This window comes from Leptosomus discolor, chromosome 16 (assembly GCF_034619465.1).
Source record: "Leptosomus discolor isolate bLepDis1 chromosome 16, bLepDis1.hap2, whole genome shotgun sequence".
In the NCBI taxonomy this organism is placed as follows: Eukaryota; Metazoa; Chordata; class Aves; order Leptosomiformes; family Leptosomidae; genus Leptosomus; species Leptosomus discolor.
This window is the reverse complement of record NC_141406.1, coordinates 98189-115921: the sequence shown is the minus strand read 5'-3', so window position 1 is coordinate 115921 and position 17733 is coordinate 98189. Positions and strand designations below refer to the sequence as shown.

Genomic DNA, 17733 nt, shown 5'->3' with positions numbered 1-17733 from the left:
GGTTACAGTGCCAGTGTACACCCTGTGTGAAGACTCACTTCATCTCTTTCCTGTTAGACCAGACTTTCCCCAGGAAAAAAAAAAAGAGTGTGGAGTGGCAGGGTGAGCCTTTGCATGATCACATAGCACCTGCTAAAACATTCTGGAAAAGCCAATTATCGAATTAAATACTGGATGCTGAGTGTTTTATTTTTTTTCAACTTGGCTGAAAGAAGGTTTTGATGGGTAGCACACTGGAATTATAGCTAGAGCTCGTTTGCTTCCTGTAGGCCTCCAGCACTCGGAAGAGGACCTTGAACACCACAGAGGATGGGTCTGAGGAGGAGGAGGAGGAGGAGCACAAGAAGGAGAAGACAAAACGGGGTAAATTTGTGGCAGTGAAAGAAGAGAAGAAGGACTCCAGTGAGGTGGTGGTAGAGGTGAGTGTGCATCGTTCTCCCAGCAGAAGATATTTCTCAAATGTTTATAATCTTGGTGGGAGGCAGCTAATCTGATCTCTCTGCTCACAGCTCACAGACAGTGCTGGGGAAGAAGAGCTGGCAGAACTGAAGAAAGCTCAGAAAGGTGAGAAATGAACCCCTGAACTGCCTCCGGTTTCTAACACAGTGGAAAAGAACTGTTGCAGAACTCGACTCACTGGTTAAACATGTGATTTCATTAATGAGCTTTTAAAAATATGAATTAGTGTAAATTTGGTTCCCAAACCCTGAGATGACTCTTAACTCGCGTGAAACATTTTGGCCAGGAATCTTTTGATTAGACAAGAGGCCGCTGTGGTGTGGGAAGATCTGTAATCTGAGGGCCGTGTCATGTTAACAGGTGTGATGCTTGGCTGCATGGTGTAGGCTGGTGTCATGCTCACCCTTCCCTTCACCTGCTCTGGCAGGGGGGTTGGACTAGATGATCTTTCGAGATCTCGTCCAACCCCTAACATTCTGTGATTCTGTGATTCCCAACTGGATGGATCATGGAGCTACATTAGCTGGAAATGCTGAGGATTGTATCTAGACCTGCTGTGCTGCTGTGAGAGAAGAGGGGCTGAGAGACCCGCAGGAAAGATGACAGCCAGAATCGTATTGCACCTTCTGCCAGAGCAGGGCATTTTTTCAGCTTGTTCCCAAGGAGCTGTCTGGAAAGTGACCACTAGGAACATGTGGCAAATGGTCCTAGTGGCCAACATGAGCCTGGAAAAGCCTATGTCAGACAGCCCGGAGTACAGGAGGAACCTTCTGTCTGAAAATGCCATATGATTTCCTTGCATCTTAATGTTTCTAAGTAGGAGTTGAACTGGGTGATGGTGATTTTATGGTTTACGTACCATTTGAAGGAATCGTCACGGGTTTAGGCTTGCTCCCTGCTGAGGGTGGCTGTCTTCTCCAGAGCTCATGCAGAATGTGCTCTCCAGCATATGAATGTTTGCAAACTCCTTTACTGTCGTCCTCCTTGCAGATAAAGGGCTGCATGTGGAAGTGCGTGTGAACAAGGAGTGGTTCACAGGCCGTGTCACAGCTGTGGAAATGGGCAAGCGTGTGGTACGCTGGAAGGTGAAGTTTGATTATGTTCCTACAGACACCACACCAAGGGATCGCTGGTAACTATCTCTAGCTACTGGATTTTGGAGGCTTGTTCTGCTTTCAGGAGGAAGACCCCATTTTACTTCCACCAATGCTGAAGTATGTTGCTGTCATGTCAGGGGTTGCATGTGTGTGCTCAGGACTGTCCAGCTGCTTCCTAAGGAATGAGCCTGACAGACTCCGTACAGTCTGCCCGTCGCTTTGATGTGATGGTACTGGGGAGGCGGCTGTTGTGTAATGTAGAGGTCTCAGAGTGACAGCCGGGTGCAGGTTCTGATGAAGCTGTTAACAGTGTTTCAGGGATGGCCAGGGTAGAAAAAGAGGTCTGACTTTCCCTTAATTTTTTCTTTTTTCAGGGTAGAGAAGGGCAGTGAGGATGTGAGGTTGATGAAGCCTCCTTCTCCAGAATACCAGACTCCAGACACGCAGCAGGAAGGGGAGGTTGTTGTGGCTGAACCTTCTACCTCAGACTGTGTCAGAATTGAGCCAGACACTACTGGTCCCAGCAGCAGCCAAGAAACAGTAGACTTACTAGTCCAGATCCTCCGGTGAGTTCACTGCATTTCTCGTGAGCTGCTGCAGTCTGGTTGGTTTAGTCTTTACACTCCCGGTTCTGGCTTTGTGTTTTTCTTTCCTGCATAGGAATTGTTTGCGGTACTTCTTGCCTCCGAATTTCCCTGTCTCCAAGAAGGAGCTGAGTTCCATGAGCTCAGAAGGGTTGTTGGCGTTTCCCTTGGTGAGTTCAGTATTTCTAGAAAAGTAAGTTTGGGGGTTTTCCCCCCACACATTCTGTTCTTATGGCAAGCGTGCATCCTGTTGCTAGGTCCCACTCTTCAAAAAGTTGTTTGGAACCGTAGCAGACTAGCAGAGCTGAGAAAAAGAATGAGAACCTCTGAAACGTGCCTTAGGTCTTTTGACAGTTGTCTGAGGATTTTTTAAATTACCATACATCTGTGTGGGAAAGCTGTTGGCTGCTACTATCCTAACTTCTTGTCCATTGCTGTTAGCCTTTTAAAAAAGAGAGGCCAGGTTAGAGGTCTGTAGAAATCGGATGTAGGCATACCTGTTCATTTTGCCCCCTGCCTTATAAATCTAATGTGTACGGAGGCAAGCTTAAAAATGAGAGAAAACACGGAAGCCAACCCCCCTCACACTTCTCTAGGTGAGCAGGCCTAGCGCTTGTGAGTCAGCTGTCCATCTTGAGGCTTTTGGTGTAGCCTCCGCATATTTGAGCAGGGAACAGCAGGGGCTGGGCTTGCACGAGTACCTGCATGCTGGTATGGGAAGGTCCAACACAGGCTGAAATGCGGAGAAGTGGTACTGGCTTCTCCGACGTCTCTCTTTCTTCTCTGACATACCACAAAGGCAGACCTTTCCAGGAGGCATCTGTAGGTGACAAAAGCCACCGGCAGATGACCAAATGACAACAGCCACTGCTTATTTGGTCATCTTCAAAGTGTCCCACTCCCTCCCTTGCAATGTATATACTGGCAGTCTCTCTTGTCTCTTCCTCTTTTCTCTCTGTTAATTCAGGCATCTGCTTGAGCTACTGGTCCTGCTGCTTCTGCAGGACATGTTGGTCTTGTCTGGAGTTTCCTGCAAGTGTAGATGTTCCTTCCTCACAGTAATAAGCTGTGCTGTCTGGGTGGTTTATACCAAAGAAACTCACTGTGTGCAGAAGCTGTCAGATCTTTCTACAGCATAACTGTGGTTTTAGGCTTTTAAAAACATGCTGCGTTCTTAATCTGAATTCAGGCAGCTTTTGTTGCAGTTCTGGTCTTTGAGGAATGTGAGAACCCGTGTGATTTCTGTGCTGCCTGCAGCAGGCAAATTGGCAATGTCAATGTGAGCATGGTAACGGCCGCGGGCAGGGCGCGCCGGGGTGCGGCGTTAGGCTGGCGGCGTTTGATCACGGGGTGCTGGTAGCTGCACAGTTCTACAGGCTGTGAGTGCTGGGGTTTTCTTGATGCTTGGTGCTTCTTCTTAACATGTCGCCTGTTGTGCTTTGTCTTCTCCAGAAAGAATATTTCAAACAGTATGAGGTAGGTCTGCAGAACCTGTGCAATTCATATCAGACACGCGCCGACACTCGGGCCAAAGCTTGTGAAGAAAGTCTCCGCAACTCAGAGAGAAAGCTGAAGGAAACAGAGGAGAAACTGCAGAAGCTGAGGACTAACATCGTGGCCCTTCTGCAGAAAGTGCAGGAGGTGGGTGAGGACGGGGTGTGAAACCAGAGCTGTTCCACCAGTAGCAACCTTCCCCAGACCCAGGCCCCTCCAGGCACTTGGGATGTTTTAGTCCAACATTTACTGGGATTCAGCTCTTTCTGTACTGGGTGCAGGTTGGGCTTAGACCATCAGAAGCAGCTGAGGGCGCCAGCTGCGTTCGCTGCCCCCCGTTTTGGGATTGAGGCCTTGGGGGTTCCTGATGAGTGTTAATTTTCATGATGGATTTTTCGTGGCTTGGACACAGTGCACAGCTTCTATTTGTTTTCTGTTTTCTGCTGTGAAACACGGGGCTGCAGGAGAACTTCCCTGGGCATAGGCGGTGTTCTGCAGGGAATTTCTGCCCCATTCTTGGGCAGAAAGGTGATGCTAGGTTCTGAGCCCCATGTATAGAAATGCAAACCTTTAAACAAATAATGCTTAATATAAAAATTTATGGTGAAATGTATTTACTGATTATACTATTAAATATTAAATTAAAATAGCAAATATATATTTAAATAAATAACCTTCAAACAAAATTCAGACTACTCAGTGGAAAAGCTACTGAAAGCAGATGGAAGCAGTTGTTCCCTTTTAGGAAAATGTGTGTTAAAGAAAAAAAAAACAAAACAACTAATTTGACGCAGATTGGCCCAGTAAATCTAGTGCTTGAGTCATTGTTGGAGTGTCAAGTGCTGACTGGTTTCCAGGCGCTGTCAGGAAAGCTAGTGGTGTGTTCATAGCAGATGCCAGCACCTGGAGAGTGCTGAAAGTCGGGGTGTAAGGGCTGACCAGGACAGGAGTTGCAGAGGATGCTGTGCTGCTCCGTCTTGTCCGTTCTTGCACTGTTTCTCAAGATTCAGTTTTCACTGGTATTTCTTGTGCCTTTGGTTTCAGGACATTGATATTAATACAGATGATGAACTGGATGCATATATCGAGGACTTGATCACAAAAGGAGATTGAGCAGCCCCAATACAAGTCCTAGAGAAGTGCAGAGGAGCTGGTTGCTGCGATGAGAGATGTGGATTCCTGCAGTGGAGGACTGTGACAGCTGAATGAGGAGAGAGGGGTTTTAGACAGTACTTACATGCGTTGGTGTACAAATTGTTCTTGTGGTTTCACATGAAAGAGACGTTTGTGCTGTTGGCAGGAAATTTTTTATCATTGTAGTTCTATGAATCTCCTCCTTTTGTTCATAAATATTTATTTTTAAAAGAAATAGGGACTGTGCCCGAGATGATGAGAAGGTTGCTGTGTGTTTTTAGTGAGGTAAAGTGTGAGTACCCTTTTTGCGTCTGGGGTATATTCATACGCTAAACCTGGAAGACCAGAACATCCTGCCTAGCAGGTTGTCTCAAGTAAGAACAGCAACTTAAAAATAAGCCTTGAGTTATGGAAGAGGAGGTCAGGACTTAGACTTCGAAGATACTGCGCTTGGGCTAGAGAAGGCCAAGTCAGGAATTTGAGCTATGGGGAGGAGATCAAAACACAGTCCCTGTGTGAGCATGAGTGGAGGGGATGAAATCTTAGTGGTTCTGAGGGGGTTGGGGGTAGTGGGTTGTCACTTGCCAGGGCAGTGAGGTTCCCGAATATGAGTTCTTCGTAAGCAGGTGAAGTTGTCACCTGCTAAGAGTCAGAGGCTGAAGATCCTTTTAGAAGAGGATGGCCTCCTGGGCTGCTCGCAGGGGATTGTGACCATCAGAGGGAGAAAGCTGGAGTTCCGATTCTTTTCTAGCCGTCACCTTATTGCACGTTTTTGCCGCGGTTTCTTTGAGGCATAATTGCAACGGCAGAAGAACTCCTTGACCGACTGAAAATAAAGTGACCCTCTATTCTATTGTCACTCCCTCAGGTTTGTGTTGCTTTGATCAACTTGCTCTTCCAGGTAATTTGATTAGAGTGCTGGAATTTGGAGCCTTTGGAGTCCCACATCGCTGAGTCACATCTGGCCCTGCGTCAGCAGCAAGGACAATGCCTTTCCCTCATCCTCGCAGCTGGAGGCTGCACTACAGCTCCTAGCAGACCACTCGTGGCCAAGGTGACTCGATTTGAGTTCGCTGGCTAGCCAGCTTCTCAGGTCTGCTAGGACAAGATGTCCGTAAACCTGGTGCTCAGGAAACTGAAATCCCCTACAGCCTGGCAGTTAGGAGAAACACGGCGTGGCCCACCTTCAGGAACATCAGATGAAGTAGACTGTTGGGGTTCTTTTGACAGCTGGATGTGTAATTGAAGTTTTGAAAAAAAATAAAATTCCAAATTAAATATCGGTGGCACAGAAAATCTTAATCCCTGCTGGTCCTGGAGAACTCCCAAGTTCTACGTACTGCAGGAGAGGGAAGACTTTTGCTTATTACCTGAATCCCAGGTCCTTGTCACAGCACACGGTGAGACTGACTGCTTTCATTCAGGATCTGGGCTCGGACATCCTAGTGTAGATGAAGGGTGGCAGAGCACTGGGACAGGCTGCCCAAAGAGGTTGTGGAGTCTCCTTCCGTGGAGACATTCAAAACCCGCCTGGGTGCGTTCCTGTGTGACCTGCTCTAGGTGGTCCTGCTCTGGCAGGGGGGTTGGACTAGGTGATCTTTCAAGGTCCCTTCTAACCCCTGACATTCTGTGATTCTGTGACTCTGTAAGGAGCATCCCCCCCACCCCCATATGCCTGCCTGGATGGAGGGGCAGTGTTCTTTAAACGTGGGAGCAAGCCCCACCAGTCTTCTCGACCTCCTTACCCGTATTGGAGGTTCTTTTAATTGTGGCGGCACACTGGTGCTTCAGGTGAAAGTGATCCTTCGGTAGGAGGTGAGCTTTATATTAAAGTGAAAGGAAATCTTTGTCCTTTCCATCAGAAATTCCAAAGAACCAGGTTTCATTAAGTACAGTTCAGAGATGCTGCTGCTGGCAAGCTTTGATTCAGAACACCCAGAGTATACCAATGTGAGACAAATAGCTCTTACACATTTCTTGGGCTTCCTGACACAGTTCGATCCCATACTACTGCTCTCCTGTTAAGAAGGTGTTACTCGGGTTTTTTTCCTCTTTCTCTGGAAACTTCTCATTTCCAGTTCTAAGTTCTTTCTTACGGCATTTATTTTTTTTTTATCTTGTACCACGTATTCTTGTTTGAGTTTCTTCCCTGGAGTTACTTTCATCAGTACAATTGACGTGTCCTCTAAACTTCTATTTTGCTAGAAAAGCAAGCTGAGAGTTTTTAAGTGCCAATGAAACAAGCTGTTCGTTCTCAAAACCTTCCTGGTAGTCCTCTGCAGCTGCTTCCATTTGATTTTTTTGGTAACCTTGTTAAGTAGACCTATGTGTAACGTCAGGTTTTAGTAACACCTTTAAAAACAGTAGCAACAAAATGACCTCTGGAGGTCATCTAAACGACCTGCTCCAAGCAAGGTGTACTCAACAGCTCTATCACGTTGTTCAGGACCATTTCGAGTTGAGCTCTTAAAATCTCCCAAGGGTGGAGGTTGCATCACTTTTCTGCACCACACACCTCTCCAGCGAGTGTGTTCTTCCCTTGCATGTAGGAAGGGTGTCCCTGTGGCAGCTGTGGAGGCCATTACAGCTGCCTACTGAAAGTGTCTCGCCTGCTGCCGCCAGGGCAGTTAAACCTTCATGCTGCAGTGAAGCCTGTTGATACCACGTCTGTGCTCAGTTCCCTGAGTCTTCCTCTTCACTTCCAGCTGTTTCTTACAGCAGAAATCCTGAGAAGTACATGAGCTGCATTTTGTACAACATCCCCTCCCTTATAAGAGCACCTGAAGTCCCTCCTTTATGCCCATCGTTATGGTCATCCATTCTGGAAATTCCTCCACAGCTGTCACCTCGATACTTCGGAGCATATGTATTTCTGTTGGTGAGGTTACTAATGTATGTATTTAATAGTGAGGCAGGAAAACAACTTTTTTAACATGGACTTTTGGGTCTTGCGATGGTAATTGTTCCAGGCCAACTTTGTCGCAGCCTCTTGCCCGCTGTAGCACGTGGCCTTGGGAGGCTCTTCTTAGCAGGACCATGATTGTCATTGCTGCTTTCCTGGCTGAAGTGCCAGACTTACGCTGGAACCCAAGGTCTCTGTCAGTGATCTGCCACCTCGTTTCTCTTGCAGAGTAGAACAAGAACACCTGAGCTTGTGGCAGTCGATCCCTCTCCCAGTGCGAGGGACACAGTCCTGCCTGAGCGTCTTTAAAGGGTCCTGTATTGCTGCTGTTCTTTAAGTGGAGGCTTGAAACTCCGCGTGACCAGCATCAGATCTGGGGTTTGCTTTCATGGCAACAGGACCAGCTTTTCCTTTTTTTGGCAAGTCATTCCTGCAGCCTGTAGTGAGGAATGGCTGGGTGTTGGGTGCTGCTTGCTTTCAGGGCTGTTCTTTCTCACGCGGTGGGGCACGCCCCATCTCCTCTTCTGCCACCGCCTTACCTGAAAGGCACAGCAAACTTCTCTGCCAAGAAAGTCTTTCTGGTCTCCAGGCCCCAGAGTATCTTGATCTATTCAGAAGAGTACCACTTCTCTTAAAATGCCTCTTAGCGGCATCTGAATTTGTGGTCTCAGAGTCCTGGTTGTATGTGACCTAACTTGACCAGTGCCTGCTGTGTGGGATGAGACCAGGCAGACAACTCTTGGGTGATCTCGCTATACCCTTTCTCAGCAAAGCTGCAGCTGCACAGTGGGAGCAGAGGAGACCCTCCTCTAAGCCTGCACTGGGAGGGAAGACTCCAAGAAAGCTCTTCAGCACCCCTTGGGAGACCTGGGGGACTCTGGGCACCTGCTGGGTGCCCACCAAAGCTGCTCTGTCACTCCCCTCCTCAGCTGGACAGGGGAGAGAAAATATAACGGGAGGCTCATCCGTCGAGATAAGAACAGGGAGATCACTCAGCAGTTACTGTCACGGTGAAAACAGACTTGACTTGGGGAAATTACCTTAATTTATTACCCATCAGATAAAGGTAATGAGAAATAAACCTAAATCTTAAAAACACCTTCCCACCACCCCTCCCTTCTTCCCAGGCTTAACTTTCCCAATCTCTCTACCTCCTACCCCCGAGCGGTGCAGGGAGATGGGGAATGGGAGTTGTGGTCAGTTCATCACACGTCGTCTCTCTCGCTCCTTCCTCCTCAGGGGGAGGACTCCTCACACTGTTCCCCTGCTCCAGCGTGGGATCCCTCTCATGGGAGACAGTCCTCCATGAATTCTCCAACGCGAGTTGTTCCCACAGGCTGCGGTTCTTCATGAACTGCTCCCGCGTGGGTGCCTTCCACGGGGTGCAGTCCTTCAGGAACAGACTGCTCCAGCGTGGGTCCCCACATGGTCACAAGTCCTGCCAGAAAACCTGCTCCAGCGTGGTCTCCTCTCTCCATGGGGTCACAGGTCCTGCCAGGAGCCTGCTCCAGCGTGGGCTTCCCACAGGGTCACAGCCCCCTTTGAGCACCCACCTACTCCGGCATGGGGTCCTCCATGGGCTGAAGGGGACAGCCTGCCTCACCATGGTCTTGGTGCAAGGGAATTGCTGCTCCAGCTCCTGGAGCACCTCCTGCCTCTCCTTCTTCACTGACCTTGGTTCTCTCACATATTCTCACTCCCCTCTCCAGCTGCAGCTGCTCCTGTGCAATCACTTTTCCCCCTTCTTAAATCTGTTATCCCTGAGGTGCTGCCACCGTCACTGATGGGCTCAGCCTTGGCCAGTGGCAGGTCCATCTTGCAGCTGTCTGGCATTGGCCGTATCGGACACAGGGGAAGCTTCTAGCGGCTTCTCACAGAAACCACCCCTGTAACCCCCCGCTACCAAAACCTTGCCCCACCAACCTGTTACCCTCCATGTCGAGGGGTCCCTGCCCTGTGGTTTTGGTGTGTGCAGAAAACCAGGTGCCTTGGGCCACGCCAGCCCTCAAACGCTGCATGATCTCCCTGGGCTGCAGCCCACTGAGCAGAACAAATTGCAAATTCACCATCCCCTCGTCCTACCAGGAGTCCCCTGCTGCGGGGTGGCACCATGCTGGCTGCCCCGGAGGAGGGCAGGGGACAGGGCTGGGGATATTAAGGATATTAAACTGCTGTTGTTACTTGGGCATGATGAGCAGGGAGGGACGTGTTAGGAGCATGGTGCTGCAGAGCCCATCTCTTTCATTGGGAAGGAGAAGCCTGACTCCCAGTGTCACGGGCAGCTGCAACTGGAAGAAAAAAAAAAAAACCAGAACCCTTGGCTCAGCCTGGAAGAAGGCAGGGTGCGTACCAGTCCGGGGTGTTTGCATGGTGCACTGAGCCCACAGCCCTTCTTTTCCTTCTCTCTCCTTCCTGTGGAGCCATGGCTGCCCGCAGCAAGCAGCGATGGTGCTGCGCTCCCGTGTGCGGGACTGCCGTGCCCGGGGCTGGGTGCCCAGCCGAGCCTGGGCTGCGGGCACAGGTGACAGGGTGGGCTCCGGGCTGGCTGGGCTCTGCCAGCAGATGCTGAGAAGCTGCAACCAGAAGCCAGGCTGGACCCAGTGCCACCGCGCTGGTTCCTGCTGCCTGCGGCCCTGTCTGACCGCAGAGCGTGTGGCTTTGGCTTCGCTTGCCAGCGAGGGCCCCGGCAGCTGCGGGGCTGCAGGTCTGGTGGCCTCGCACCCTCCTTGCCCAGCGTGGCTCTGGCACCTGCGCCCTTCCCCTTCGGCCTCCCCTGGGCCGCACTCAGCCAGGCTGAGGTGAAGCTGCTGCCTCAGCTGCCAGGCGTGGGCTGCATGGCAGGACCCCTCGAGCGAGGCCGCTGCCACCAGCTCATCAAGCACCTCTTTGTCTGGGCGGGAGCTGCTGATGCCTGGGAACACAGGACACGTGTGGAGGCATCAGCCCGTGGTGCTGCCCTGTCTCCAGGGAAACATCCCCCGGCAGCAAAGGCATCCCCAGCCCCTGCCAGGGCACCCCCACTCCGCCTTTGTTGGCTCCACCACGTTTCTTTGGGAGACAAGGGGATAAAGTCTTCCTTTTCCTGCCAGCCGCCAGCTCCTGCTGCAGCTGCCTGGAAGTGGCTCCCCTTGCCCTGAAAGGGTGGGCTGTCATCTCCCCAGGGAGTGAAGGCAGGCACTGAGCGCCGGAGCCAGCCATGGGCCAAGGTGAGGCAGTGCCCGGGGCTGCCTGTGGCCCAGCACAGTGTGGCCCTTGTCAGGGCGCCAGGAGCCACTGGTGGCTGCTTGTCCTGGCCCCTGCGGGCAGCTGGGCAACCTCTGCCCGGTCCGGCTGCTCCAGGCTGGGCAGGAGGAGCCACGGGGGCACAGCAGTGCTGCTGGTGCTGCTTTGCCCCGAGCGCAGCACCATGGGTGCCAGGGTGCAGGTGCTGGCTCTGGGCCGCTGAGGCTTCCATATGCCCTTGTTTCTCACCTCTGCCCCTCCTGAGCCCCCCAGCCCTGCCTGGCACAAGCCACTGCCCCGATGTACTGAGCTGGGTGGTGGCTGGAGCAGGCTGCGCTGTTTTTTTAAAATCCTTTTCCACCCTGCAGCACCTGAGTGTGAACACAGGAGGTTTCTCACATCCCCCTTGGCCCCACTATCTCAGCTCCCTCCCAGAGTGCCGTGGCACAGGCATGTCCCTCTGGGGTGCTGGGCAAGGTGGCTGCAGCAGGATGGAGAGGATATGACTGAGCATTCAGCATATGGAGCGGTGCTCTGGGGGAGCCCTGTTCCTATTCTTGCAGCCACTCTGGGGCTCCCAAGGTGCCTTAGGGCCCAGCTGCCAACTGGTCCTCCCAGATCCTGCTGTTGCCTGCTGTCCTTTGGCTTAGGTGGGGCTGCAGGCTCAGCACTGTCTGCTCCTGGCAGCCCTCTGCTCCTCAGAGCTGCTTGCCTGCCTTCAAGGACAGTGGTAGCTGGAGAGGAGAGCTGCTCTGCCCCACGGCACAGGCAGGACGAGCATCCCACCTCTCAATTCCCCCCCAAGCCCATCCTGCAGTGTGCTCTAGGTCCCAACCAGCCATTGCCCAGAAAGCCTGAGCTTTGACAGCTGCTTTTGAAGCTGAAGGCAGTGCTCACGGGCAGCAGGCACATGGATACTCTGGATGCATCTTCCAAGTATAAATCTGTGGATGCACATGGAGCAGAAACCCCGGAATGATGCAGAGCTGTCTCTGCTCCTCCTCTGCACTGAGGCTTGCACAGGTACATGCCCTGGCTGGCACGGTTACTCCTCATACGGCCCCTGCCTGTTGCCGTGGTCACCCCATGCCTGGCTAGCTGATGCTCAGGATCTGCATGGCCACCAACCTGGAGGACAGATGGGTCTCACATGGCTTCACCCAGGACAGGGCCTGTGATGGCTGCCCTGAGCGCAGTGGGGCTGGCCCCAGTCACCTCCACATGGGCCCTGGTCCTGAGCATCGCTCTGACCTGTCTCCAGGGGAAGCCCTAGAGGGTGGTGAGGCAATGGCAGAGCCCACAGGGCTGGTGTGGGACAGCAAGTACACCTTGTCCTGGGCTGGGTCACAGACAGTGGTGCTTCCAGGGAGGGTCTGGGGACAAAGCGGGTGACCAGCACGGACACAAGTGTGTGGGGCCACCTCAAGGGCATCAGGACTGTGAACCCTTCCCTTTTTCCTGGCCTTCCCTCCAGAGAAAGCAGTGCCCATGATGGGATGGCTCCCACCTGTAAGCCCTATGGTTGTCATCTCCTCTCTGCTGTGCTTCCGCAGAGGAAGTGGGCTGTGGTGGGTGCCTGCCCCTCCTGGGACCCCCCCTGGACCCTCAGACCTCCAAGGCTTCTCCTTGCTGGGATTCATGTTTCCCTCATGCGGTCTGGAGCCGTGTCCGTGGCTGCCCTGGCAGGTGTCCCAAATGTTCTGGTTCAAACATTTAATGGGGAAAGAAACATCCACAGCCGTATGGATGCAAGGCTTGGGCAGGCACAGGCACTGCCTGGAGGGAGGATTTGGAGCTTTTTTAACATGCCTTTGGTGAGGCAGAGCTGCCTAGCTGAGCTGAAGGGGAAGGAGGAGCGACAGGAGGCTATGGAGTGTGAGCCTGCCTGTTTGATGCTGCTGCCCTGGGCTGGCATGGGCATGGAGAGACTGCAGCTTTCTCCAGGGGTGCCCCGGGAGAGCAGCAGCAGCAGGGATTGCTACAGGGAGGGACTCCTAAGCAGGTGCCTGGGGGGGACAGAGCTTGCACCCCATGTGCTGTCCTGTTCAGTCCATGTATGCTGCCCTGATGTCCTGCCCAGATTCCCCATGACCAGAGAGCCTGAGAACCTCCTACCTGCACCTGTGCTGCCTGAGGCTCCTCTGTCCCGCCAGGTACACAGCCCGAAGGGGGACACCCTGCTGCTCCCGGCAACTGCAAGTCTCACTTGGGTCTGGGCTTGGCAGGCTGCGCCTGCAGAGATGAACTGGGTGCTGACACAGGACAGCAGAACCCCAGCAGGATTTGCAGAAAGGGGAGGGGGAAAAGCGCATCCACCCGTCCGTGCAGTGCTGCCAAGTCGGATGTCTGCTCAGCTCAGACCCAGCTTTCTCTAGTGTAACTTCTCTGGTGGGGCAGCATCCCCACTGCAAGGCTTGGCTGGCCCTTCCCAGCTCCCCCAGCAGCACCCTCAGCAATTGCATCCTCTGAGCAGCTCAACCCTCGGAGATGGCCGTTGGACTCCACAAAAGGTCTGCCCATTGCCAGTCAGGAAAGGGTGACCAGAAATGAGATGCCATCACAGCCCGAAGCAGGACAGGCTCATGCCGACAGCAGCGTGGGACAGGGAACTCTTCTACCTACTGCAACGCTCCAGAGCCCCCGTGCTGCCTGCCGGGTGCCAGCTTAGCAGGCAGACACCCAGGGGCCCAGGTGTCAGCCCTCGGCCATGGCACTGGTTTTCCTAGAGGGCTCCTCCAGCACCAGGCTGTGCCGGTGGAAAGGCTCGGCTCCCCTGAGCTCAAGGAAGTGCACCCCGCTGCAGTGGCGCTCTGGGACAGCCATGCCGGAGGACGGCAGCACGTCCCTGCCCACTGCCTTGGGCAACCCTCGGGTCTTCTGCCCGTCAGGAGAGGAGCTGAGCAGCCCCCGGGCACGGCCGCACGCTGGCTGGACGGGCCTGCCGGGCGGAGGGGACGCTGCCGGGGCCACCGTGAGAGCAGCGGCTGAGAGAGGTGACAGCGGCCGCGCCGGAGCCCCTCGCTGCAGGGCCCTCCGGTGGAGGGGAGGCACGTCCCCAGGCGGCGGTGAGGGAAAGGCGGGCACCGGCGTGTCAGAGCGGCGGTGCTGGCCGGAGCCCCGCGGGGAGCAGCGCCCGGGACCGGCGCTTCGGCTGGGGGGCGGGGCGGGGCGAGGGGGCGGCGGAGGGCGAGGCTGGCGGCACCCCCAGGTGACCCGAGGCCGCGGGTGCCTCCCGGCCCCTGCGCCCCCCTGCCGGGGCGGGACGGCGGAGCTGCGGCGGCGAGCGGAGCCGGAGGAAGGAGGCGGCGGGCTGCGGCGGCGGGAAGGACGTTTATTGGGGCCGCGGGCGCTACAGCTTGGTGCCGGCCGAGGGCAGCTCGGAGCGCAGCGTGAGGCCGCTGAGCGTGGAGGAGGCGGCGGCGGCGGCGGGCGGGCGGCGCGGCCCCAGCAGCAGGCGGCAGCGGGCGCGGAAGCGGCCGTCGAGGAAGGCGTAGAGCAGCGGGTTGAGGCAGCTGTTGAGGTAGGCCAGGCAGGTGGCGTAGGGGTGCAGGCGGGCGATGAGCCCCAGCAGCGCGCAGGGCAGCTCCAGCAGCCCGGCGGCCGCCAGAGCGAAGAGGCTCTTGAGCAGATGGAAGGGCAGCCAGCAGCCGGCGAACACGGCCACCAGCGCCGCGATCAGCCGCAGCAGCCGCCGCCGCGCCGCCGCCTCGGCGCGCCGCGGGCGGAGGTGGCGGCGGACGGCGGCGCCCACGCAGCAGTAGCAGACGGCCATCAGCAGCAGCGGGGCGGCGAAGCCCAGCGCCGTGGCGCCCAGGCTGAGCGCCGCCGCCCGCCCCGCGCCCCCCGCCGCCAGCTCGCACAGCGTCCGGTTGCGTGGCCCCCGCCGCGCCTCCCGCAGCAGCAGCGCCGGCAGCGCCGCCGCCGCCGCCGCCGCCCAGAGCGCGGCCAGCGGGCCCAGCCCGGCGGGGCGGCGGCGCCGGGCGGCGGCGCGGGGCGGCGGGGCGGCGCGGGCGGCGGCGCGGCAGCGCTCGGCGCTGAGGCCGCCCAGGCAGAAGGCGGAGGCGAACATGCTGAGCAGCACCAGGAAGCTGCTGAGCTTGCAGAGCGCCGCGCCGAAGGGCCAGTGGAAGCGCAGCGCCGTGTAGGCGGCCCAGAGCGGCAGCGTGGCCACGAAGGCTAGGTCGGCCAGCGCCAGGTTGCCGATGTAGGCGTCGGCAGAGCGGCGCCGGGCCCGCGGGCCGCGCCACACCGTCAGCAGCACTAGCCCGTTGCCCGACAGCCCCAGGGCGAAGACCAGCAGGTAGAGCAGCGGCAGCAGCGAGAAGGACGCCTCCCAGTCCGCCTGCCACTCGCACGCCTCCCCCGTCCCGTTGCCCGCCGCCTCCTCCCCGTAGTAGTACTCCTCCGCCTCCGCGTAGTCCATCGCGACCGCCGCCGCGCCCCGCGGCGCCGCTATAAGGGGGCCACCCGCCCCGCCGCCACCCCCGCCCCGGGGCGGCCCCGCCACCGTCGCTCCTCCCCGGCACGACGCCCGCCCCTCCGTCGGGTGCTGACCGGCAGCCCCCACCGCGCTGACCCCTGCCCCAACAGCCGCCCCGCAGGCGGGGAGCGGCGGGAGCGGTTCGGTGGCCGCAGCCCTCCCTCCGCTGCCCGCGGGGGCGACGGGCGTGGAATGGACGGATGTTGGACGGAAATTCACGATGTTTCCTGCGGTGCCCCCCGCGGGGGTGCGGGGCCCACGCACCCCAAATCCACCTCCCTGCAGCCTTTCGAGGGAAGCGCACGCCCGGCGTGGTGCCGGAGCTGAAGGCTGGAGCGCAGCGCCAGGCACCGGGCGGGACGAGCAGGCGAGGATGCTGAGAGCGAAGGGTGCGAGAGCCTCCCGGTGAGCCCGGCAGGGAAGCGGAGCGGCGCTGCGCTTAGCGTGGGGAGCCCGTGGGGTCCCTGCTCCAGGCAGGTCGGCACCGGGCGCTCCTCGGTGTTGCCGCGCTGGAGCAGAGCCTCGGCCGAGTCGGACTTGGAGGTGTGGTGGAAGGAGATGAAGCAGGTCCTAGAGCATCCCTGCCTCGTGAAGCGCCATCCCCCACCTCCCCACCAGCATCTCGTGCCTTCCTCCAGCGGCTCCCTCCAGCACCGAACCTGGTCCCGCCCCCCTGTTCAAGCACAGGGGAAGGGAGGAGAGGCGGCGGCGGGGTGTCCCTCCCGCTGTTTTCTGCGGAGACCTGCGCGTTTACTTGTGTTTTCTCAAAGGCAAAAGCGAGTGTGTTCTGTCCTGGCCTGTGTTTTGTAAGAGCTGTCAGGTCCTTGTGCCCACTGGACCTGGCGATAAGGAGGCCGGCTCCTGCAAAGCAATCTCTCTGTGCGGGGCACAGGAGGAGAGCGAGCCTGCGCTGGGGCAGGGGCAGGGGCAGGAGCTGTTCGCACCGCTTGGTTCAGGCAAGGGGGAAGGAGAGGCTGAGGCTGAGAGTGTGGACCTCCTTTTGAAATCGCACCTGGGTTAGCTGGGTGTGCTGGGCCACCCCCTGGTTTGCAGTATTCAGCGGCAGCAGAGCCCCCTGTCAAGTGTTTACACATTCCCCAGTGAGACTGCACCCACCGAGCATCCTCATGCTCCCCTTTGCCAGACACGCCAAGGGTGGGGAACAGGCAGGATTGTCGGGATCCCCAGAGCCAGCAGCATCTGTGAGGTCGCTGGAAGCAAGTTCTCTCTCCACTGGGCTGGTTTCCTACAGATCACGGTCTTTATTTCAGAGGAATTTTATTTTCTTTCTTTTCCTCCTCTCAGACACACCATAAAACCATCCTTGTTCGAGGAGAGCCTTGCAGAAGATGCTTCCCCTGTGTTGGTCCCGAGGTGGCGGGTGGCCAGCTGCAGTGCTGCCAGGAGCAGGGAGGGAGTGCTGGGCTGTGGTGGGCTGCTTGCTCGCAGCAGGGGGTTTTTCCTCACTGGGAGGGGAGAGGTTCCTGTCCCACAGTGGAAAAGGGCAAACTGAACCCTGGTCAGTAAGTACCTGGGAGCCAGGCAAGAGGACCTCCCTGGGCAGCAGGGACATTTTAGGGTCTTCCTCATCCTCTCTAATGTGTGCTCCATGCTGCAGAGCCTTGCCTCAGGTGCCGTGCTGCACAGAGCTTGGGGTCACAGGGGGCTGCAGGGCACGTGGGAAGTGTCCCCACAGCTGCTGCAGCTGGCGAGCGGGCAGTGGTGTCTGTGCTGGGGTGCTGCAGGCGGTGAGGACACCTTGGTGCCACTGAGGTCATCCTGTGTGATGCACTTGCACGCAGGAGGGCTCCCCGAGTCCTCGTGGCTGCAGGGTGGTGAAGTGGACCCTAGGAGAAGATTGAGATGTCCTTGGTCACCACCCGGAGCTGTGACAGGTGCAGGGGAGGTGAGGCTCCGAGGAGGTGAGGAGTTTTGCACTGCCCCAACCCTGCTGCCCAGGTCAGAGTTGTGTTGTTGCCAGGCCGTAGCAACTGTCACCAACCCAGCCCAGGCACAGCTGATGTCCCCAGGTGGGGCTTGAGGCACCCCATGGAGCCAGACTTGGGCAGGGGAGCTTGTTTCTTGGGGGGGGGGGGGCGGGGGGGGGAAGCGAGAGCAGCTTTCCTGCTGCAGCTGGGGGCTGTTTTGCCATTAGCTCTGGTGCAAGAAAGTGCCCTGCCCTGGTGGGCTGCGGCGGCTCTTGGCTGAGCCCTCTGTGTCCCCTTGCACTGGCTGTGGCTGAACCAAAAGCGCCACCTTGGCTGGGGGTGGCTTTTTTCTGCTCGAAGAATGACAGGCAGTTCCTGAGAGCTACCATCTCTGCTGGGTGACCCACACAGTGAGTGGGTGGCATCACTTGCT

General features: G+C 56.6%; 2 protein-coding genes across 5 annotated transcripts in view; one reads left to right on the top strand and one right to left on the bottom strand.

Annotated features, from left to right (window-relative positions):
- Positions 1-5318, top strand: part of MORC2 (MORC family CW-type zinc finger 2) — a 57977-nt gene extending 52659 nt beyond the window's left edge. For 2 of the 4 annotated variants that reach the window (XM_086473985.1, XM_086473984.1), the window contains exons 20-26: positions 270-419; positions 510-564; positions 1450-1591; positions 1931-2122; positions 2217-2310; positions 3593-3781; positions 4679-5318. In XM_086473985.1, the coding sequence (XP_086330111.1) occupies positions 270-419; positions 510-564; positions 1450-1591; positions 1931-2122; positions 2217-2310; positions 3593-3781; positions 4679-4747 (891 nt within the window). In that variant the 3' untranslated portion in view covers positions 4748-5318. The remainder of the gene's footprint in view (positions 1-269; positions 420-509; positions 565-1449; positions 1592-1930; positions 2123-2216; positions 2311-3592; positions 3782-4678) is intronic. The other 2 variants (XM_086473987.1, XM_086473986.1) reach the window with 2 other exon arrangements.
- Positions 5319-14241: 8923 nt separating this feature from the next.
- On the bottom strand, positions 14242-15315 carry LOC147414264 (apelin receptor A-like). The gene has a single exon (XM_086474350.1). It carries the CDS (start codon positions 15313-15315, stop codon positions 14242-14244), a length of 1074 nt encoding a protein of 357 aa, XP_086330476.1.
- Positions 15316-17733: the final 2418 nt, after the last annotated feature.

Excerpts from the sequence above, each read along its gene's own strand:
- LOC147414264 (XM_086474350.1), bottom strand. The coding sequence starts at position 15,315 with ATGGACTACGCGGAGGCGGAGGAGTACTACTACGGGGAGGAGGCGGCG.